Source organism: Thunnus thynnus, chromosome 11 (assembly GCF_963924715.1).
Source record: "Thunnus thynnus chromosome 11, fThuThy2.1, whole genome shotgun sequence".
Lineage (NCBI taxonomy): Eukaryota > Metazoa > Chordata > Actinopteri > Scombriformes > Scombridae > Thunnus > Thunnus thynnus.
The window spans coordinates 14896837-14921586 of NC_089527.1; the positions used below are offsets into that span (position 1 = coordinate 14896837).

Consider the following 24750-nt stretch of genomic DNA (forward strand, 5'->3'; position numbering starts at 1 on the left):
GATATCTAGCCTAACTAATTTGATCAGCCAACGGTTTTAAAGCATTCATAATTCTTCCTAAAAGCCCGATTCGAGCGCTGAGAGAGCGGGGAGCATTTCCCTATAAAGTGATCCATTATGGAGTTGCACACATCAGTCTCTGTCAGAGAGAAATGGCTTAAATCAACCTCAGGAATAAGATACCGGAAATAAGACGAGCGTTTCCCAGAAAAGAAAAAAAGATACTGAGGTCAGATGTCCTGAGCACTGTATGGCAGAAGTGTCGGTGTAGGATGTAGTTGGGGGGGGAATAAATCTCTGTCTATTAACTTTGTAATTTGATGACACCATCTATATTTATCCTTTATTTTATTTGAGTCATTTAAAATTACTTTTTGGTTTGCCTTATCATAGACATTTTATTCACCACAGCATCATTGATGTGTCTCATCTCAACTCTAGTGGACTCATAAGTGGCTCCATCTTTACAAACTAATGTTGTGTAGTCCAGCACTGCACATAACTTTATTTTAAATTCTAGCATACATCCCAGATATTTCCAAAATACAGTTATCCTAAATGTTTGAGGAAATGTGCATAAAATGATGCAACCACATCTAGAATATTTGCATTTGATGCAATGATGCAGCCACAAGAACTTCGCAAATTGGGTTGAATATTTTTACTCATGAGCATCCTATCTGTGGCTGGAACAAACACATTTAGAATATATATGCATGTGTCAAAAAGTGGGGAAAAACTTCAGAAGAAATAATTGTAAGATGAGGTTTGTGGGCGAGAATAAACTGTGATGTTGGCTGCAGTCAAACAGGAAGAAGTAACTGATCAAGCAAAGCAAGGGACCAGGCTTTTGGTAGACAGGTGGTGGAAATGGTGTCTTTCAGTTCTAATAATGAGTCATTGTTTATTTCTAGTCACTGATTATGTGTGTTGGGTAAAGCAGCACCTGTGTTCAATTTGTGGCTCCGTGTTGGTGGAGTTAGCAGTCACCGCCACTCCCAGGGAGGATGTGACGTAAAAGCACAAGGAGATGAAGATCTATCGGAGCTCTCAGCTGCTGATGCCAGTAACCCAGACAAGGCTAAGAGTGCAAATTCTGTCTCCTTAATTCTTGTCTATATCTGTCTCCCAGTGCCAGCGGTGCAGCCCTGCCCCCACCACCATGACAGGGCCTGGTGACGAAGGAACCGCATAGCTAAAACCCTCCCCCCTACACCCCGCCACCCCCACTTGCTTTCACTGACCCCATCTCCACGAGGGCAAGCCAGAGAAAGCCTCAGTCCCTCAGCTGTCATCTGGGCTCACCCTCGGCACCCTACTGCACCTTCTCAGAGTTCTGACTTCCATTCACTCCCTCCCACTATAGAAACGTTGCCCAAGTCCTTGCACCTGTGCTTCAGTCCATTCTGAGCTCCACTATAGAATCTTAATGGGTTCTCCATCATGGAAGAGCTGGGCTTTATTAAGATGTGATTGCATGTCAGTCTTTGAAAAGAAAAAAAAGGGAGTTCACGTTTATTTGGCAATCAAGTTTAACATGTTTTGTTTTATAAATCATATACTGCACTGTCGCAGATGAATACAAATAAATGATTTTTGACATTTAAGGATGGTTTAGGAATTACATTTGTTTTCCGCTATTGTCCCAGTTCCATTGACTAAAACTATTTATAAATAAGTAAGTAAGTTCCTTTTGCAGCTAGAACAAACAGGTTTCTAAATTCAATTTAGTGTACTGTTACTGAGTCCTAGTATCATATTAGTGAGGATAAACATTCTTCACCTTCTGACTTAACATGTAGCCCTTTACTTATTCATAAACAGCATCCAGCTCCTTTGGGAAAGCCATACTAGAAATGTGAGGTCACATCTTTAAAGAGAGAAGGCTTCAACTGTACAGTAAAGGGCACAGCAGTGGCACACGCCATATGAAGATCTATTTCAATAACCACCTTTGGTGACCACCAATGCTGTCTGTGATGACAGAATCAGAAAAGAGGAAGCATAAATTCCAATTCAAGGTCAATGCATTGTTAAGAGGCTGTGTTTTCTTTCTTCTTGCTGGTCTGGAGAACATCTTGGGTTAGGGTCATCTGCAGTAACTGCAAAAAAAGCACAAAAACATGTATGTCAAGGAGAAATACTGCATATCCAAAGTTCTTGTCATAACTGCCATCCTCAGAGACACTTTTAACAAGCAGATTGGAGTTTTTCCCTGAGGTTATGAAAAAAGGAGGTTCATGTGTTGTTTTCATTGTTTTGCACAGATAAATGTGTTGCCACTTTAACACAGTTGGTGCTATTACACTCAATTCTGCCTGCTCAAGTAAAGTCGCCTTGCATCTCTGGCCCTACTCACTACAATAAACAGAATAGACAGAGGCATAAGCAATAACACTATCTACCTTTTGTTTTTGCTGCAAGCTGTAACAGTATTGTAAAAGCTTGATATTTCAACATTCACAGTTGTGGTCTCAACATACTGTATTTTTGGAAACACAGTACAATGGCACAATGAGAGGCAATTAAGTTCAGAGCATGGCATGTTTCAATGTTTAAAACATTTTGTTACAATGCAACATTACTTATCTGCAGGACAATCAACAGTAAAGGAAAACCAAAAGTTATTGTATATAAGTGCCTCATCACATTTTCATAGCTCCTTCATTTTCATTGTACAAGGCGTGTGCATACTGACATCTAGCATACCTTAAACCCAAATGACAGTGGGCAAACTACAGCTCAATTAAAAAGACCTGATGTAAGTGAGGATGAAACAAGTTAGCTTTGTAGCAATTGTCACTCAATTCTGAGTACACTGAATAAGTTATGTAAGGTGGCTTGTTAACCTGTCTTCTTCAGAGCTCAAACAATACCGATCTATAAATATCCAGGTAGACAATTTAGGGGAAAGAATGGCAGCTGCCATGGCTATTGATACTTTTTACTTGACCTGTGTTCTTTCTTTTGCAGTCTGGTCTTCCAGAAGGCTAACAAATGCTCTTAAGATTGTGGTTCTTTGGCTCCTATTCTGTCATTTCTTCCTTTAGCCAACAAAATATTTTATGCAAAAAGTCCACATTGCCAATTAAGATTACGATTATGGTAGAAATGAATAAATATTCAGCTAACATTAGTCTCCATTCAATGACATCCTGCCTTGCATACAAAAAGGTTTGAAATTAGTTTGCCTCCATCTCCCCACACAGCTCTGTTTCAAACATGATCATAAATACTAGTTTGAGACTGGTGGGAATAAGATCATATGAAACATCAGAGATTACTATGGGGAAATTGGGGTCTTTAAGCATCAGTAAACAGTAATGGGATGTAACAACTAAAGTGGAGCACAAAATGGCACAGAATAAATGGGGTGTATTTAAACAAAACACTATTATTAGCCATCTACTTCATTTTATTTAATGATTTCACCTCATTTACATGAGCATTCTGGAGAGATATTGCAGCCACTTAAAAGGGATGCTGCAGGCAACATGATCTCACACGCAGGGATGAAAAATATGTTAATCGAATAAAGCAGAGCTCTGAGTAAACTCAGTTGATTTTCATCACCAAGACAAAGAAACTTTTTTGGATTGTGTCAGTTTAGATTGAGGAATAGATAGAAATGAGAGGAATGGCTGTCTGGGGATATTTTCTTGCAAACTAGTATGCTTGGATCAATCTTTTCCATCTCATCCCCTCACCTGTTATCTTTGTCTTTGATGGGACAAACAGGGCATTTCATAATATCACCTCCAGGTTTGCTTCAGGACAGGCGCTACAACAGTGACAAACAGGCCATTTCATAATATCACCTCCAGGTTTGCTTCAGGACAGACGCTATAACGGTCTCCTCTCAGGAATGAAGGTGTGATCCAAAGCACTGATGCCTGCTTGTTGCTATGCATTTAAAGTAATATCTCATATTCACCCTCCAGTATCTCTTACTGGGATCCTAATGTGAACTTTCACTGAACAGAAGAAATGTCATTTGTGTGACCAGTACCAGCCCTAAAACAGCAACCATGAAATTATGAGCTGTGCGACTGAGAGTCTGTGAAGGAGATATGACAGAGGCAGCGATTATAAGACACAGCACCTCTCCTAACCTTGGAGTCCTTCTGAGCTAAGCATGATTGATGAAATGTGAATAACCTGAGCTTGAGACAAAAAATCATGCGATGAGTGCAGTGTGGTGTAAGATTCCCAAAATGGCGGAGGCTCCCAGGTCACTGGTATTTTGCCTCCGTGGGGAGTTGGAAATAAGAGAGAGCACCAATGGACTTCCTTTGCCACAAAACATGCAGCAGAGGTCACTCAGGCAGCCATCTGTGATAACTGAAGAGTAGATTTTGGACTCTGGTTCTGCCACCCACCCCCTTTTCAAACACTGAGTGCTTCCTTCACTGCCCTCCAACCATTCCAAAAGGAATGAGACTGTAACTGAGCCTGGGGGGACAGATGGAGCCTATTTATAGTCCCTACAGAGAGGTGTGAAGTTTCTTGGGATTTCTAAGAGCGGGGGCCATGGATCCTTAAGAGGGCTGATGCAGCCTCTGTTGCCCACATGCTCTCTTTACCTCTCTCGCTCACTCAAAAGCCCTCCACTGGCCACACAGGGATTAGATGGGGTCGGTCTAAACAAAGCTACTCGCTGCCCTTTTTTTTTACTGGGGACACTACATCACTACAGAGGAAGGGAATGACACAAGCTAAAAGGGACAGTCTTGTTCCTCCCTCTTCGCTCGCTGATAACTTGGCCTTCCTTTAATTCCCAGAGGCTGAAGTTGCTGTCGCAGACAGAACAATCACACTGTCTTAATGTCATGATGCCATCTCCGAAAAAAGGAACAGTGACGCAGTGCGTGGGTCTTCTTCTAACTTGATAGTACATACTGTAAGACTGACTCAGGATGAGAGCTAAGTACCATTCTAAAGATGGTGATAATATTATTCACGTTAACCCCATAACAGTCATGGAGGTGTGAGTGTGCCACCACTTTTGGTGGTTAATATGATGAATTCAAAAGGTAATTGAATGGAATAACAAAAAAAATGCATCACATTTATTTCAAATTATTTAACAAGACTAAGAGTTCACAGTCATGGTAGCTGCTCTGTGAGGCACAGTGATGATTTGAGCTTAATGCTAACAGGTATATTGTTTACCATGTTTGGCATCTTAGTTTAGGGTGTTAGCATGCCATCAATAGCTAATTAGTGCTAAGCTGAGGCTGATGGCAATGTCATTAGTTTAGCAGGTATTTTGTCATAAACTTAAGTATTGGACAAATTAAAATTAAATTTTTTGCCCCAATGATGGTGCTGGATAAAAATGCTTTAAGGGATCACAGTGTTATTACAAGTCATCGATATAGCCCCAAACTTAATGACAATCTATCCAATAGTTGTCGAGACATTTCACTAAAACCCCAAAATGGGTTTTGTGATGGCTCACCAAAGTCAATGTTAATCCTCCAGGGGGGGCATGAATGTCTCAACAATATTTTACAGCAATCCTTACAATTATTGTGAAGATATTTCAGTCTGGACCAGAGTGGTGGACCGAACGACAGAGTGATAGAGCCATGCCGCTATCATGCAAAAATTGTATTACCTTATTCATCATTTAGAATCAGGCTTACTCCCTGTCCTACAAACCAGCCATAACATTTTATACCAAAGTTTTACATCATAGAATAAAACCATGTTCCAACAAAACATAATACTGTATAATAATATCGAATGAAGATCACCACATTCATCATTTTGTGTAAAAGTTAGAATATACATGTAGTGGTCCTTAATGAAATGCCAGTATCTCCAAACCGGTGTATCAGTCTAAACTTACGCTGAACAAACATTCTTGAAAGAAACCATCCACTATTTCTGTCATCTCATGGCTAAGACGGTACTTGGAAACCTGAAAAACAGAGGCAAGGGAGCCTGCCTGTCTATTTATGTCCTCTCTTAAGCTTGGTCACCATCTGCAAGTCACACTTGAAACCGCAGACAATGTGGGGTCCCTCCACTGAGGACAGACACTGGAGCTCATTAGGCTACACACCAGCCAATCAGTGAAGGAATTTAGAAGGCGGCTAATCACAGCCTCCCAGTAATAAAGGGCCATACAGTACATTGCACAGGCTTCTCATGTTCTCCACAATCATCACCTAGCAATTTTCCATTGTATGTGATTCTGTCATTATAGACAGCAAGAAGCAAAGGCTGCTTTTTGAAGGCTAAACTGTCTGAAAATAGAAACAGTTAGAGGAAGGTATCCATTTATGTTCAAACAGAAAATAATTCTTAAAAAATATTAATTTGTTAAACCATTTGTTAATTATAGGAAGCCTGTAGATTGTGTGATAATGCTGTGTGAAATAGTGTACAAGGGAAAGAAAATTCAGCACTCTTATATTCTTAAAGTTTCTTTTTAAAAAATCATATTATGCAGTTTGATACTACTGCAATATATTATATAAATTTCTTACAGTCTCAGAGGTGGGGTGGTAAACTCTATTTTGCAGATAAAAAGAGAATTAGCCGAGTGTAGGTAGGTTTACCCCTCACTACACCTTGGCTGTTTTGCATCTTTTACAAGAAATACATCAGAATCTTAATTGAGTCCTGGGGTTGTGAGACAATGGCAGCCTTTTGCATTTTTTTTCTGTGTTTATCACTTTCATACATACAACTTCAATACTTTTTTGTTTGAAAGTGACAAGGTAACAAAGTTATTGCCTAGTGTTAAGTGGCTTCATATTCCCACACTTAAAATGTACACACTTAATATGAAGCCTATGTTAATGTTTATAATGATTCCCACGTTTAACAGACTTGCAGATCTGCTGTATGACAGGTTTTTTAAAGGAAAAACTTCTGATGGCATCAAAATGAATTATTGTATATGGAAATGATCAGGTAGACATACAGTATCAGTGTCTGGTATGGTCTGTGTTTTGACAGTTTCCAAAGCCAAATGAAGAGATGTTATGTAATGTTCCACAAGTTAACCAGAATAAATTAGCCAGACAAAGCAGAGAAACAGGCAGGGCCTAAGGCACACATGCTGAATTTTCTAATGTAAAGACGTCCCCCCCTCACTTGACACTTTTGGGTCTCCTGCAGAAAAAAGGCCCAAAGATGGCCCATATATGAACTTTGTTCATATATGGGCCATCTTCTTTGAGTATCCTCCCAACTTCTGAATTTGTAATTTTCATTTTTTGTTTTCTTTTAAATGTATGAAAGGGTATCAAATGGTTACACAAGATAGAATCATAAAAAATAGGTCTTTGCATGTAATATGTTTATTTTATTTCAAGTGGAAAACTGGAACTGAAAACAAGAAATGATCAGTCTGGATTTCATGGTATTGCATCTTGATTTTCAGATCATCTTTAGTCATCACAGAATTTAATGTAATGATCCATTACAGATGTCAGATATAGTGCTTGACTGCTATAGCATAACTACCAGTTTTGCAGCAACCACTGTTGAATATTTTGCTGACATAGCCCATCCAGACATATTGTGAAACATACAAAGATACTCTGCTTTGAATAATAATATGTGTCTATATGGTTTTTCCACAAAAAAAAGTTAAATTACCAAGTTAGAAATTCTCAAAATGACAACCCCTCCTTCTCCCTCATTTAAAAATCCAGAATCTATGCATATACAAATATTTTTTTACTTAATTTACCTCCAAACTAGTTGTGATGTTGCATATCATGCTCATGGCTACATGTGTTAAACAGAGATTTAAGGTGAACACAAAATAAATCCTCCACCTTCAGTAGATAAATGTGAAAACTTTGCACATATATCATTCTGCACAGTAAAGCTCAAACATCCAAGTAATGTAACAATACGTAAAACATATTTTGAGTGGTGGGGGACTTTAACAAAAAAAAAAGAAAAGAAAAAACCCTGCTACAAATGTTTCAGTCTGTTGGTCACTAGGGACCTGCAAAGGCTCATCAGGTCTTTTGCAGCAATGAGAGTAATGGTACCTATAATGGATAAAATATCCTGTTTAAGAGGCAGTGTATATCAAAATGTAGTTTAACTATATAGTACTTTAATACATCCCTTTCTCTGGCGTGCATAAAGACTCCAATGTGTGAGTGTCATGCCAACTGTAAAGCTGTTACAGCCGTTATGGCTTTTACGATGCGTTGGCAGTTAAACGATACTAGAGGCCTCTTAGTTGTTACCGTAACTCATATATATAGATCTGCACTGTCACTTACGCATCAAGCGTCAAGCCGTCACAACACTGTTTACTGACTTAAAAACCCTCTGAATCTTTTTTAGCAAACATTACCACTGGATGTCGCCAGTGTGCCACAGATCTAGAGGAACAGCCTCAGCTAAATTTAGACAAGGGGGACATGATCAGTGCTTTAACAGGGGGGGCCTTGGATTAGACAAATGCAGAGGACCAACACAAAACCACTGTTAAGGTGTAGACATGGTTTTAACATATGTGTATACTGTATGAATGTCATATGTAGGAGATAAATGGTAGGTAATGTACAAATGTGAGGCAATTCAGTAAAACACTATACCTCCCCACACTTGAGGATTTGCAAATGGAATCACAGGTTTCTGAAGTTTGGAGGTATTTCCTGATATACACAGCTCTTATTAGCTACTCACACCCACTTTGTTCAGACTGCTGAACCCAGCAGAGTGGCAGTCAGGCAGCCTTCTCCACTGAGGACCAGTCTTGCAGTGATCAGCAAATACACAGACCACTCTAATCCCACCACCATGGAGCCTGTCCATGGTCAGTTTGGCTTTTTCTTTTCTTTTTTTTTGTAGGCAACTGGGCTCAAAGAAAAGGCTGTAAATAGTTTGCTGCACTGAAAGCACTATACACAAGTTTGCTGTAAGCAGGTGCATTCATTCCTAGTCGGCATTCACTGCATACACTCTTTAAGTTCCTTTTCAATGTCATAAAATGTAGACTGTTTATGTAATAGAAATGTCCTCATGTTAACATTTATCTATTAATCTAGCCAGTGCAGCATTTTTTTTCTTTTACAGCATCACTATAGAAATAGAGCAAAAGGGAGCTGTTTAAAATGAATAAAAATGTGATATGAATTTTCTTCAGTGAGGCTATTTGAAGCACATAAATGCACACAAAAAACAAAAAATAAAAGAAAAAAATTGAATAACTATAACTATTCAATTTAAGGTTTACATTTTGATTCACTAAAGAGAGTTCAGTATGTTTGGCCTGAAGGACGCTTCATTATTTAAACCTTCTATATGTGTTTTCTGATTTATAGCCTACAGATGTGAATCCCAGTTTCATCCCTTTGGGACTGTGACTGACAGTAGGCGTTTTCTTGAAGACCAATCACAGTGCTGTGCGCTTCATGTGTTGAGAAAAACAACGCCCCGGCGGCCAATCCCTATCAACGTTTCAAGCGCCCACTTGAACTGTGTGTTTAGGACACGAGGGGCAGCCCCAAAACTCGTTCATTTATCTGTCTTTAAAAGAAACTTGACACTTAGTTGTACAGTTAGCAGGACAGCATATCTTTAAATCCTTAGTTATACTCGGCAACTTCTCATTCACATCTGTGCTGCTTTGCTTCAAGAGTAACTGTAGGCTAATATGACAAAAATCCTGTTAGCTTGCAGCGTTGTTAAATCCCTCAGACAAGGATGTGTAGTAGGCAGAAGAGTCGGAAACACGTCTGCCTGGCTGAGACTTCAAACTACCAGTTTTTTTAGTGTCAAGGTAAGGAAAGACCGTGTGAGTTAAAGCTGTTGTTGTCAGTGGTATATTCGGGATTTAACTTCTGCAAGACTTGCCACAAAAGTGCTGTGAACTGAGAGCTAATGCCGCAGTGTGTCTCTGGACTTAAGGCCGAACTACGTAGAAAAATCTGTGAAGTCTGTGGTTCCTCGCCTCTGCACACATGTGCAGACGTGTAAAAAGTAACTCCAGGCATTTTTCACAATCAGCAGGAGGTACTCTTTGGTTCGGCAAAGCACAGCAAAACCAACAGTTCTTGCTTTAACATATTTTTAACTTATTTTAACTATAGTTTGCCAGTTACCCCCTTTTGTATCACAGCATGGTGGGCTTCAGGTAGCAGCGAGACTGTCATTACACTGAATTGATACGTGGCTACCTTCAATTAAAAAAACAACGTATGAATAGTTAATGTGTGGCTAAACAGCTGCTGGACTTGCATCATTTTTTGATTGCAATATCTGACTTAACCATCCATCACAACACTGAAGGATGATAGAATTTAAGTGTCAGTTTACAAACCTTTTTTATTTGCAGGCCACAATTTACTCAACTTCTGGGCCTGAAAAATGTCTTTATGGTCGCAATGCATTGTATTAATCAACCCTGTATGTCAACATTTTATATATCTGTGATGTATTTGTGCACAGGGTACAACATAAGCTTCAGCCACCGGCGTAATGCTGATAAAATATGCAAGTGGCTGGTAGATTTGCTTAACTCACCAGTCAAAAAAACAATGGTAATCTATTGAGTGGTGGGTAGAATTTGAACATTCACAAGCCATTTGGCTGGTGTACAAAAAAAAAGTTAATTTAGCACCCTGTTTGTGGATAGGAGTTTTTTGTAAGAGAGAGAAAAAAGTGTATTATTGGTCACTGTTCTTGTGATGGTTGGAGGTCAGAGTGGGTCACAACAACCTTTTATATTCACAAATTTCTCTCTCTCTCTTTCACTCACTCACTCACACACACACACTGAACAGAAGAACAGATTTGTCTGTCTCAGCATTCACAGCACAATCCACAGTGCCCTGCAGTTTCAGCATGAAGTGCCAGTGGCTCACTAGTTGCCATCACTCCTAAACTCAAAGTCTGCAACACATCCATTACAAAGTTTTCAGCTTCATGAAAAGGGAAAACATTATTCTTGTGTGAGATTTTGCTGGTAATTTGCCTGCTCTCTTTTAACTCCCAGGCCCAAACAGCCCACCTGGTCTTAGAGGATGGGACCAGGATGAAAGGGTTTTCCTTTGGGCATGATGCCTCTATAGCTGGGGAGCTGGTCTTCAATACAGGCTTGGTGGGGTAAGAAGGAGACGTGCTGACATATTGTTGAACTCCATTACAAGACTCTAGGAAAAGTAACAACAGATCAACCTTGCGTTTATCTCGACAACCTTGCATCTTTGGTGTCTTCATTTAGTTTTTAAGCAGTGTGCCAAGACCAATGTAAACTGCATTTTGTCAACCCATAGAGGACCATGGCACTCCATGACAACAATGTGCGCCAGCATCACCACACTACAATATTCTGGCATATTTACCCTGCTTTTCCCTTTCTTTAGGTATCCTGAGGCTCTGACTGACCCCAGCTACAGGGGTCAGATCCTGACCCTGACATACCCTATTGTAGGGAACTATGGGGTACCCAACACCCAAAAGCTGGATGAGCTGGGCCTGAGAAAATATGTGGAGTCAGAGCGGATCCAGGTAGGAAGGTCAGCAGTGGTTTGGGGGTTTCAGACCTCAATAGTACATTGTGTATATTACAAATTAATTTTATTCCTGATATTACACCATTGTGCTTTGATTTTGTTTTCGTCCTTGTTACTGCCCTGACTTGGGTTATAGCTAGGGGTGTCACGATTCTCCACATCCACGATTTGATTTGATTTTTGTCTTTTACCAAACTCTGTTTGATCTTCAGAGTCCCTCTCAATCTTTAAGAAAAGACTAAAGACCCAGCTCTTTTGCGAACACCTCTGCACGTGATGAACTGAAAGAAGAGAAGAAACAAAAATACAAAATACAAAAAAAAAAAAAAATTGCTTCCAAGCAATCTATGCACTCTATGCATTGCATTGGTGCACCACCTGTTGGCATCTACGTCCTATTGGACTCAAACTTAGCTTTATAGCACTTACTCTTGTTGTTCTCTGCTTGAGCTGTATCAGCTCTCAGATGTACGTCGCTTTGGATAAAAGCGTCTGCTAAATGAAAGATTGTAATTGTAAGATTTTTGATTTAAACTTTTTTTTTTCACTGTTAGACTATCAAGTCTTGATTTGTAAAGATCAACAGATTATTGGTTTTATGCCCTGACAACTGTCATTTACAACTTCAAATTCTTCTTTAAAAAGATAGACTACATGGTGTCAAGTGTGATATAACCACCATATTTTTTGGAATGTACCACACTAAGGCCATATGGGCAAATTTAAATAATTAATTTAAAATGTACTAATAACTTCTTTCACCAGTCAATTTGGAACAAACTGTTAAACACAAAAATAAAAAGAAGAGCCAGTAGATGGCAGAAGGGTACTTTATAACAACAGCTTGAGTTTCTTCCCCTGCAGAAAGCCACCAGGGTTAATGCTGGTGGGTTTTTGGTGAGGAAAGTTTAAGTCGCGTTGCACTTTTTTGGCAGTCCAAGCACACACAGCTGGCTGTACATAGAGACCGAGTATAGCATAGCATACATACATATCTTACAAACTGTAGTTTTTCTGTCAACGACGCGTTCATTGTTTACACAACTCAAGGGGAAGGCAAAATGTTGTCACACTGGTGACTTCAGAGAAGCAGGAGGATTTTCTAGTTCTGTTGTTTCTCCATCATCTCTGACTCCGGCAGTAGCCATGGTGTCTCAAAAGGTAATGCAGCTGCAGTCTACTGGTAAGCTATGCTGTGTCGTCTTTGAAATTTTGTTTCTTTTTCCTTTGGACGTGCGCCAGATGCTAAAGTAGGTAGGGGTGGAAAGAAAAAAAAAATACAGGAAGAATCGCCGATCCTGCTTTTGATTTCGAAGGTTAAATCGAACCATTTGAACCAATCGAATCATTTTGAGCGTTTTTTCGATTAAGAATCAAAATCATGACACCCCAAGTTATAGCCTTGGAATATTTGGCAGCAACAGTTCATAGTGTAATAGGGGTGAAACAATGAATTGATTGATAGATAAGTCAATGGACAGAAAATTGATCAACAACAATTTTTTTTAATAAATGTATGTTTATGTTTTGAGCAAAAATGCCAAAACATTACTAGTTTGCTAAGTTGTCTATGATAGCAATACTTTTGCTTTTTGGACTGCTGATTAGACTAAACAGCCAATTTAAATGTGGCAACTTGGGCTCTAAGAAGACATTTTCACGACATTTAATAGACTAAATGATTTATCAGTTAATCAATTGTTAGAGGGTAATTTACAGATTTATTGATAATGAAAATAAACATTAGTTGCAGCCCTACACATAGTAATAGCGTAGTTTTGCAGTTTTTGTATAATGAATCATTAAAAACACATTTTTTTTAGCACAATACACCTATTTTGGTTGGTATTGATTTTTTTTATATTTATATATATGTATAAGAAATTAGATTTCTCTCCGTTTAGTTTCACAGGCACAAGGATATTCCCACACACAGCAGCTCTTGATACCATACACATGTTAAGAGCAAGTGCAGTTAAGAACTGAGGTACTCGGAGGCTTTTTAGTTTGACCTTTTTTAAGGCTAAAATTGTGCTTCGGTGTTTTGCTTTGGTGTTTCTAGGTATCTGGTCTTCTGGTTCAAGACTACAGCCATGACTACAGCCACTGGAACTCTGTCAAGTCTCTGGGTCAATGGCTACAAGAAGAGAAGGTCAGGATTCAAAAGTATCTGGTGTAATCTCAGAGAGTAGAATATGACTCATGCTCATGGTGAAATCACAAAATTTAACTTTATGTTCTTTTAAAGGTTCCTGCACTGTTTGGAATAGACACCAGAATGCTGACCAAGGTCATCAGAGACAAGGTACGGTAAATATAATGATCTGCGCTGCTGCATCTATTACAAATGGATTGTTTGACCTCTCACAGTTATTTTGCTTGTGGTTTCTCCTCAGGGCACAGTTTTGGGAAAGATTGAATTTGATGGGCAACCTGTTGAGATATCCGATCCCAACCAGAAAAACCTGGTAGCAGAAGTCTCAACAAAGGTATGGTTATTGCTCATTACACCAGGTAGAACTGGTATAATAGACCAAATCAAACATATTTTCTCCATCTGCAAATGGAGTTGATGAGTGCTAATCTCTCTATGCTGTGTCTTCCCACCCACTAGGAAACCAAAGTTTATGGAAAAGGAAACCCAATCAAAGTGGTGGCAGTTGATTGTGGTATTAAACATAACATCATTCGTCTGCTGGTTAAGGTGAGAGAAAATGGATGAAGAGGGAGCGAAGAAAAAAACATTCTTGTTCATTGTGTGTGCACATCCTCATTAGATTAAACTTGATTAAAGATGACATTTTTATGACTGAGTTCCCAATGACCTTCTCTGCACAAAAATAGAAAAAAGTTAACATCCTTTCATATATTTTCCGCAACCTGAGCCAGAAAATTTGAGATGGTAATGTTAAGTCTAAACATCCTGCAGTATTTGTTCTTTGCCATCCCAGTGTAAGAGAAAGTGCGCCTCTCTGTGGTTCATGTTCCTATTAGTAGTGGGTTGTCATTTATAATGTTGATCTTGGATTGTCTTTTTTTTTAACCTTTTAATGGTCTGGTGGGGGTGTCTTTCCAAATATGGTAATTTGTCAAATAATAGATAATATTAATAGTGAAAAAAAGTGAAAAGTGTTAGTGAGTTTCAGTTTACACTGTGAACTTGTAGGACATAATGAGACCCCTTTTTGTTTTCTCTAATTGTATCATACATATAAATATTGTCATTGTTGGAAAACTTTGGAGTCTATGATTTTTGGCAACCATTCGTTACTTTTAATGAATGTATGGATATTTTGGCCAGCAGAGCATCTCTCACTTGTGTAATATTCACAGCATTCATTGTTAAGTAACACCATAAGATGATAGATTGTCTCCTTATGTCTTTTTGCAGCGGGGCGCAGAAGTTCACCTGGTACCATGGGACCAGGACTTGCTGAGTCTCGAATATGACGGACTGTTCATCTCCAATGGACCGGGAGATCCGTCTCTGGCCGAGACACTCATCCACAATGTCCGCAAGGTGGGACATGGGACATAATTTGATTCTGCCTATTTTGAAGCACAGTTGAAAGTGTCTTCATTCACTTAGTCTTAATTAAGGACCTTGTTTATTCATAAAGTCACCAGCACCATAAAAGAAATGCAAAGCTATGCACAAGACTCACTTTTTTCAGACAGACATTATATTTATATAATAATCTATACTATGATAAATAATATTGGTATGTGCTCTATGAAGGTGCTGGAGAGTGATCGTCCCCAGCCGGTGTTTGGGATTTGTATGGGCAACCAGATCACTGCTCTCGCTGCCGGAGCTAAGTCATACAAACTACCCATGGGCAACAGGTGAGCTCTTAATAGCTGAGCATAATTAAGACACGATATGCCATAAAGTTTTATGTTTAACATGGTACTTGCTATACAGTAACGTTTTTCAGTAATTTTAAAATATCATCTCCCATAAAGAAATCGTAGATACATATTGTATGTTATACATGTCTGTGGTTCTCCAGAGGCCAGAATCAGCCAGTGCTGAATGTGATGACAGGCCAGGCCTTCATTACAGCGCAGAACCATGGCTACGGCATAGACAGCGAGTCCCTGCCCCCAGGGTGGAGCCCGCTTTTCATCAACGCCAATGATGGCACCAATGAGGTTGATTTCACTCTGTCAATGTTCTTTTACTTTCTAACAAAATGGCAAATTGCATTTGAATATTTTTGTCCTATGGCTTATGGTTAAAAAGCACCAGTTTTTAAAATAAGTGTAGTCACGCAAATGAGATTCCTCATGGAAATATAGACCTTAGATTAGAAAAATAACATTTTAGAAAGATAAATGCACCTGTTTCTGAAATGTTAGCACCGGAATGCAGAAGTCAGTATGCTTCATTTTAGTTTCCTTATATCAACTCTGCATCTTTCCCAGGGCATTATGCACAACACTAAGCCTGTTTTCACGGCCCAGTTCCACCCGGAGGCAAAAGGCGGTCCCACAGACACAGAGGTAATTAAAGCTTTGCTGGATGAAGTACTTGAATACTATGCTAACATATAGTAAAGGTATCTTTGCATGATGCAGCTTTAGTAAAAGTTGAAACAATACTTCTGTAAATGTCCAAAATGTGGAAATTGAGTTGCATTAGATGTTAAAGTAAACATAGCTGCAAGCAGCAATGAGGCAAGCCAGGAATGTCATTTAACATCTGGATTGTAGCCAAAGAATAAAAGAGTAGGAAAAAGGAGGAAAACAAGAAATGATGAAAACTTGGAAGAATGAACAAGAATGAGAATTGTGTAATTACATAAATAAGCAAACTTCGGTAGTTATCATTAGCATTTAAATTTGCACTCAAAATTAAGTAATGAACAATGATGGAATTATCAGCAGCTGTAGGCTATTAACAATTTTAGGTTCGCCTGAAACAGCTAAACAAAAAAGATAATATGTAATGTTCTTTGGCACAACACTGTGTCGTGGAAATGTGATGAATATCTAAACTAGATAAAACAGTAAAGAAACAAAACTGAATATAACCAGGTACTACATCACTGGCAGTGAAAGGTGTAATCATCTGTGGTGCTTGATGTTTGACTGCAACAGGGCCCCAGGTGTTTGGGAGCACCTCTAATAGTACCTGTCCTTCTGCCTACAATAAAGTGTTGATGGCTCTGTGCTACAGTTTTTTTAGCTCCCACATGGCAGTCAAGGACTGTGGTTCAAGTCCTGGTCAAAGTTTATAGTAACCTCTGTCATATTAAGGTAGAATAATATGACCTGGTGCTCTCTATCCAAATATACAGTTGACAGCTCAGTGGGAGAATTCTTTCCTTCCACCTGGGTTTCACACCTGCGGGCATCATAAAAAAATTGCACAGTGCCCATGACAAAAACGCCTCTGACTGGCAGGGAAGTGCAGTATTTTAATTACAGGTTTCTAAGACATTGATAAAACTGCTGTTACCTTTATCATAACAAGAGTGAAAGTTTGCTTGTCTTTCAAACCAAAAGTCTTGTTTGAAACACAGCCTGATTGGTCGAGGGGAGAAAAACATAAGCTCCTCCATTTATTATCAATATTTGGTACTATTCAAACTGTGGTTATATTGGTGTTTTCTCATATTAAATATTAGCATTATTTGTCTTTTTGTGTTTCTACAGTTCCTCTTTGATGCCTTCATGTCCCTGATCAAGAAAGGGAAAGATGCCAACATAGTGTCAGTCATGCCCAAGAAACCTTATATCCCTCCCAGAGCTCAGGTACAGTAAGTCACACAGGTTCAGCAGTACTTTGTGAATGGCAAGTAATTTTAGGTGTGTGTACTTTAGGTTTGTACAAGAAAATACCAAGGTGTGGTCAGGAACCAGACTGTATAACACCATCACAATGTTTTATATGTGGAAAAGTAAATTAAAAAACAGGAAATTTTGTCAAGTAATTGAAATAATATAAACAAGTTAATTGAAAATGGAATATCATGCTTCACAGTTGCTGTTAGTTACTGTTTTACATGTTGCAATGTACTGTGTGTGTTTACCGGTCTATCTTTGTGAATGCAGGTGTCAAAGGTGCTGGTGCTGGGTTCCGGTGGTCTGTCTATTGGTCAGGCTGGAGAGTTTGACTACTCTGGATCTCAGGCAGTCAAGGCCATGAAGGTAAGAAAAAACATGTCAACTTACTGAAAAAACACAGGAAATGGGTAGTATGATTATATAATATTTTGACAACAAATAAAAGACAACAAATCACAAATCCTGTCCAATCATTTGTGATGACTAATACTACATATACTGTATGTAAAAGAAAGAAAACACCCATCAACTATGAGGCAATTTGTCCTAAGTAATAATCAAAACAGCTTGTGGTATCTGTAGACTATTATGGTCAAAAGCTGAATAGAATAAGCTAAGCAGGAATATGATACTGTGTTTGAATAAATGATCATATCTGTCTTTAGTCAAAATAGATGTATAAAGATGTCACATCAAGAAGTAAGAATACAAGGGTAAATTAATAATCAGCTTGAAGTCATATTAAAAAAAAAAAAACCCAAAACATTAAGTATCACACAAGGAAAAGAGTACATGACAGGTTAGAAAAATGTGTGTGCATGTGTGAAGAGAAGACTGAAGTCCCCCTTAAACGTCAACAAAAGAAGATCAGTTGAAACAAAATCTGTGTTACAGCACAATATTGTTGAGATCAAGATTGTGTAAATCAGCATTAAGCACCCACAGTGATAATGTCTATAAAATAAAAATCCAAAATATCCTTGAATAACCTGAAAATTTCAGGATCTGTTGATAAATCATATTTTCTATAAATAAATGGCACAAGAGCAAGATACGAGCATCATAATGGTGATAATGTGGGTACCTGAAAACTTATTTTGTTTTTTTCTCAGTAAACGTCGGTGGATCAGCTCTAGATTTGTTGAGCACAATTTGATGTAAATTATCAACCCAAATGGCTGCATAACCATGTTGGAAGACTATTAAAACTGTTGTCTGAGATCCGTCTTAAATACATTAGCTGGTAATATCCTGTGTTTAATGTCAACAAATCAAAGTAAATGACCAAAAGCAACAATAAACGTATCTTCAATTGATCTCAGGATAAATGTGAAATTTGTCCTGATACACTGCTGCTTATTCCTCTGTGTCACACACCTCCATTGTTTTCCAATACCTTTGTTGCACATTGTTGCATTAACCTGAACACTGCAGTTAATTTTACATACACCATTCTGGTGCTGTAAATACTCACTAGTGTATCAATGCATGTTAATCTGTGGTTTAAAATAGGCTATGTCTTAATAAATGCACTATTTAGTCCTGTTTGGTTAAAACTACAATGCCCAGCAGTTTTAGGATATTATTTATCCTTTCTTACAAATGAAACTTTTTATTTGTGACCTGTTTTTAAAGACTGATTTAAAATGAATAGGCTTGGTGCTAAGAGACACTGACAGAGTAGAGAAATTGGAGTGCGATGATATACAGACTGATGCATTTTACTAATACTGAACATATTATTGTGTTATTCTTTAGATGTGACTTTTTAGAAAACCTTCTCAGAAGACTATTCATACATGAATGTTTGAATAACGTGGTGTGCATGCTGTATGCTAACCATTCTAGTCCTTGACATGTGAAATAAATAGGCCTTTTTCACAGAACACACTTTGACATGTCACAGCAGGAAAAGTCTAGCAGGTGTGAATAATAAAATTAATGATTTCTGAATTCCATTTAGCTGCTTCAGTTTCAGGGTCCTGGTGTTGTGCATGCTGGCTCAGTGGCATGGCTTATTGGGACACTTGAAAAGAACTGAGCCAGCGTTAATGTTATTAGTAACACCTGTGCTTTTCCCATTATGATAAGTCAAAATGTCTGCCATGAAAAAGGCAAAGTTGCATTTCACCCAACAGAAATAAATGTCAAGCAGAAAAACCACAGTTTAAATTGAAAGACAGAATGATATAAAAGTGACAGACATTGAAGTCAAAACATGTGTTAATCACTCATCTTCATTATATTCTAGTTTTCCTTTTAAATAATAACCATTCATGTGTACATGGTGTTGTAGGAGGAGAACCTGAAGACGGTACTCATGAACCCAAACATCGCTTCGGTTCAGACCAACGAGGTGGGCACCAAGCAGGCCGACTCCGTCTACTTCCTGCCCGTCACGCCACAATTTGTCACTGAAGTCATCAAGGTCGAGCGTCCAGATGGCATCCTACTCTCCATGGGTGGACAGACTGCCCTCAACTGTGGTGAGACATGTGTGCACTTGTTTGCCTGGATGTGTGGGATTGCTGATTTTGGGGTTCAATGTGGTTCAGTTCTCTGTGGAGATCAGTACGTAGGGTAGAAGACTATGAGGGATAGCAGTTTATTTCCTTATGGAGTTCAGTGCAAGGCACAATCACTGACATGGTTGGAAAATCCACTTACACCAAAAACGTGCAACTTGCGGTACTATGAGGCACTAATAACAGCATTCATATGTAACATTCAGTGTATTTGAGTTTTTGAACTTCAACTAGCTTGCGTACATGAGTTTGTCTTTCTGTTTAATGATACACTTTTATGTGGATTGGTGTTTCAGGAGTTGAATTATTCCAGCGGGGCGTCCTGGAGCAGTATGGGGTGAAAGTCCTTGGAACCCCAGTGGAGTCCATCATGGCCACAGAGGACAGACAGATTTTTGCTGACAAACTGATGGAGATTAACGAGAAGATCGCACCGAGTATCGCTGTGGAGTCGGTAAGGATCCAAGTCTGATAACAAGAAAAGAGATCCTCTTGTAGATTACATGCATACTCCTTTCATAGTCACTTCGGTAACATATGTGTATCTTTCTATAAAGTTACATACGTTCTGCATGTAATCTCTAAATTCTGTAGTGGGTTCAAAAGCATGTGTTAACTTTTTTCATTTTTGGGAAATATAATGTTCATGTGCATCTTTCAGGTATCTGATGCTTTGAAAGCAGCAGAGCAGATTGGCTATCCAGTGATGTTACGATCAGCCTATGCCTTGGGAGGTTTGGGCTCTGGTCTGTGTGCCAACAAAGAAAAGCTGGAGGAAACTGCCCACAAGGTCAGAATGGTATAGGGTAGTGATGCTGTGGGCATCTTGGGACAATTATTATCATTCTTCTTCTTACTTTTTTGTTTTGCTTGTCAATTGAAGCATTTTTCCAAAACTTTTACTGACAGACATTTCTAGTTTTATACCTTTGCCCGTGTTCACAGGATTAACCTGAACAAAGATAAAAGCTTTGAAATTGTGAAGATGTATTTCTTTGGTCCCTGCCAAGAAAAAAATACTTTGCTGTTGCTAAGCAACATTCTTTTTTGTTCGTCCAGTATGCAGCTTAATGTCTGACAGCTCAGTTGGTTCTAATCTGTGATCACAAGCTACAAAAGTAATTGTCTGTGCCAGACTGATTGGTGCATACTTTTTGTGCCATGCTGCATATTCAACTGTTTTCCTCATATGGCATTTACAATAAAAGTACTTATTTTTTTGTTTCATTGGGATGTTAAACTGGCAAGTATTACTTTCTTTGCCATTGTTATGCTCAGAGGCTTTTGAAATGGTTTATATCAAGTACAGGACAAAGATATGGTTCAGAGAGTCCTGGTCTAATGTTTGACAAAAAGAAAACCCAAGGTAGTCATTCCTTTAACGGCATTTCCTCAGCATTATCAAAAAGAGTATTATGTTTTATAGCTATTGCATGTAGCTATTGTATTGAATTGTACTGTTTTATTGGGTTGATAATATAATGCAGGCATAATATTTGATAATATTTTGTGCATATGGTAGGCTTTGGCCATGAGCACTCAGATCCTAGTGGAGAAGTCCCTGCTGGGCTGGAAGGAGGTGGAATATGAGGTGGTGAGAGACGTGGCTGATAACTGTGTCACCGTCTGCAACATGGAGAACTTTGACCCACTGGGCATTCACACAGGTACTAAAGCATGAACTCAGTACTACATATTTTTGCATTGTTCTTCATACTGTTTTGTTCTGTTTTGTGGTATCGTTTAAAGTATTCTGTTCTTTTTTTTGTTCTGCTGTTAGAGTCAGTTCTGTTTAATTTGTTGTTGCGTCGTTCGATTGTGTTGTCCTCAAAAGCACACGCACTCTGTCTCTCTGAGGAAGATGCTTCAGGGTGAGCGAGTTCTCTTTTTGCCCTTTTCTGTGCTAGCAGGTTGTTCTTGTTGACCAAATTCATTGTGTACCTGGAAAGATGATATAGACATTTTGGACAAGTTGTCTAATTCTGTAGATCAAGAAAAGCAGTGAGAATCAATACTTGAGCGGCAAACTTAAGCCTTTGGGTTTAGTTCAGTTCTTATAGCCAAGATTCAGATCTTATACAGACTGAGACATTCTTAAGTATACCTGAGATTAAATATGGTTTGAGTGAAGTCCAACCGATAAACAGACAAGGGCGTCTTTTATCTGTAATGCAATACTCTCTGGCCATAGAGCCTCTCCTGTATAACAATAGATGAAACAGTTGTAATGCCAATTGTAAAGCTATTTTGTTGTGCAGATGTTTGTTGCTGATTTCAAGAGATGTACTGTAAATGTGCTGAACTGTAATTCAGGTGATACAAGCTTTACTGTTTTGTTAAAAAACTGATACATATTGTAAGAGATTGTTAAATGTTTTGAAGAAAAGGAAACTGTACAAACAGCTATTTACAACAAAAGAAATGGAAATGTAGAGTGGAATGTGTTACAGGGGACATTGGTTCTTGTATTCTCTTCGGTCTTCTTTTCAGTATTCATTTTCCTGCCTCTTTCTCATTAACTACAGCCAAGTTCAGAAACCTTTAACATTGTTCAAAGCCACTCTAAACCCGAACCCCTCCTCTTGTTCTTCAGGTGACTCCATAGTGGTGGCACCGAGCCAGACATTGTCCAATGAAGAGTACCACATGCTCCGTGAGACGGCCATTAAAGTGGTTCGTCATCTTGGTATTGTTGGCGAATGTAACATCCAGTATGCTCTACACCCCTCGTCCCTGGAGTATTGTATCATCGAGGTTAACGCCCGGCTCTCAAGAAGCTCCGCTTTAGCATCCAAAGCCACTGGGTGAGTGACTATATGTATTTGAACAACAGGCTCAGACTGCCAGTAGGCTCGAAATACAACATGTTGGAAAAGTCTAGAATAAACTATAAATGAAAAGGTTCTTTGTATAAGTATTATAAAATTATTCTCCAGCCAGAAACTATCTTTTGAGTATCAAACACTCATCTACTGCAGTTTGTAGTTCTGTGTGGAGAAAGTGAGTGTGGTCATCTTAAATTCATGTCATTTACAATAGAATCCAACACTAACAACAAATGTAACAAAACTTTTCAAAACACTACTGCAGCATCATCAGCAGCATTTTGTTGAGGCCAGACTATATTAGTCAATGAAAGAATACAGTTTTATGATGATAATAATGTTAATATGCTACAGAAACATTTTTAATCAGTAAAAAAAGTTCTCAAGCTGTTACCCACCACCAGTTGATTTTGGTCTCTTTGCCTTGGTCTCTCACAGGTACCCCTTGGCATTTGTAGCTGCTAAGTTGGCTCTGGGGATCCCCTTGCCAGACATCAAGAATGCCGTCTCAGAGAAGACCACAGCCTGTTTTGAGCCCAGTCTAGACTACATTGTCACCAAGATCCCCCGTTGGGACCTCGACCGCTTTCAGGGCATGTCTCTTGAAATTGGCAGTGCAATGAAAAGTGTCGGAGAGGTGGGAGGAGTATCCATGGATAAACACTCACTCACTTATTCAACACACACCTATATTATACTCTCATGTACTGTATTTCCTTCTCTTGGATTCAGGTGATGGCAGTGGGCCGGACCTTTGAGGAGAGTGTACAGAAGGCTCTGAGGATGTGTCATCCATCAGTGGATGGCTTTGTGCCACGGCTGCCACTCAAAAAAGCCTGGGCCGACACCCACAACCTGCAACAAGAGCTGGCTGTGCCCTCTAGCACCCGCATCTTCTCCCTCGCTAAGGTACACTAATCTTTCATGACATTAATAATGAATGATACTGACTAAAGTTTTCTCATTAAAATCACATTTTGAAGGGCTAATGAAAAATTATCATGAAAAAAACATCAAATGCAGAGCAAAATGTGTCCCTGAGCTACCTGCATGCCTGGCTGTGAATGCCTAATTGTGTGGAAATGCCTGTGTGTGTGAAATTTTGATTAAGTTTAAATAGAGGCATAGTTCTTAAAATACTTGGAAAACGCATAGAAACAGTGCTTGATTATCTAACCCGACAGTGTGACCTTTTCAAATACCGTTATGTTCAAGTGTGGGGGAAGATGAATTCAAATAACATAATCTGAAATATATTTTTGCTGTTTTTGTGCTCCCTCAATACAGTGCTAATAGTCTTTTTCCTCATTCAATCAGATGAAGGTGAGACAGCACTTTGAGAAGTGCATGTTGACACTGGGTCAAGCTTCATCTTTCAAAGACAGGGTTGTCGCATTACCTATTGAAATGTGAAGAAACATCTACGTCTGCTTAAACATGCTTTTAATGGATATAATAATAGCATTTGGTGATGGTGATTTGTAACATGATTTTAATCAATTCTCTGTCTGTCTGAACCTTTGTGAAACTTATTGGTTATTGCACTCACAAAACTCAAACAACGAGCATGAATGATGGACTTGATAATGATGTGATGATGAATGATAAATGTAACGCTGAGACTGTTTCATGTCTCTACCCTGAAGGCCCTGCACAGTGGCATGAGTGTGGATCAGATCCACCAGCTGACAGCCATAGACAAATGGTTCCTCCACAAACTACACAGGATCACTGAGCTGGAGAAGGACCTGGCACACTACAAGAGGTAACATCCAATATACAAGATGCTGTGATGTGATTTTGATTTCATCTTTATATTAGGGCTGCTTGATTAATGGCAAAATTCATAATCACAATGATTGTGGTCACGATTATTTAACACGATTACTCATTGACTTTGGAAACATCATGCATTTACTGAACTATTTAAAAAAAACTTGTCTTTTTAACAGTGGATTTCCTTGACCTTTAAATATAACTCGAGTTAAAAACAAATAAAATAATAAATGTAACAAAATGAGATAAATAAAATATAAATATATATATAAAATAAATAATATATTTATTTAAATAAATAATATAAGAATAATAAATAAAAATAAATCA

At 38.6% G+C, this 24750-nt stretch overlaps 1 protein-coding gene across 2 annotated transcripts in view; it reads left to right on the forward strand.

Moving 5' to 3' along the window:
* Nucleotides 1-9448: 9448 nt before the first annotated feature.
* The window catches only part of cps1 (carbamoyl-phosphate synthase 1, mitochondrial), a 57060-nt gene continuing 41758 nt past the window's right edge, over nt 9449-24750 (forward strand). For both annotated transcript variants that reach the window (XR_010930586.1, XM_067603310.1), the window contains exons 1-21: nt 9449-9766; nt 10982-11091; nt 11352-11496; nt 13564-13653; nt 13750-13806; nt 13898-13990; nt 14116-14205; nt 14893-15021; nt 15241-15347; nt 15515-15656; nt 15930-16007; nt 17163-17261; nt 17562-17657; nt 19591-19780; nt 20116-20273; nt 20481-20609; nt 21342-21486; nt 22413-22623; nt 23083-23281; nt 23377-23553; nt 24291-24409. Coding sequence is in view for 1 of the 2 variants with exons in the window: in XM_067603310.1 (XP_067459411.1) it covers nt 9641-9766; nt 10982-11091; nt 11352-11496; nt 13564-13653; nt 13750-13806; nt 13898-13990; nt 14116-14205; nt 14893-15021; nt 15241-15347; nt 15515-15656; nt 15930-16007; nt 17163-17261; nt 17562-17657; nt 19591-19780; nt 20116-20273; nt 20481-20609; nt 21342-21486; nt 22413-22623; nt 23083-23281; nt 23377-23553; nt 24291-24409 (2690 nt within the window). In the remaining variant the exon portion in view is untranslated. The remainder of the gene's footprint in view (nt 9767-10981; nt 11092-11351; nt 11497-13563; nt 13654-13749; nt 13807-13897; nt 13991-14115; nt 14206-14892; nt 15022-15240; nt 15348-15514; nt 15657-15929; nt 16008-17162; nt 17262-17561; nt 17658-19590; nt 19781-20115; nt 20274-20480; nt 20610-21341; nt 21487-22412; nt 22624-23082; nt 23282-23376; nt 23554-24290; nt 24410-24750) is intronic.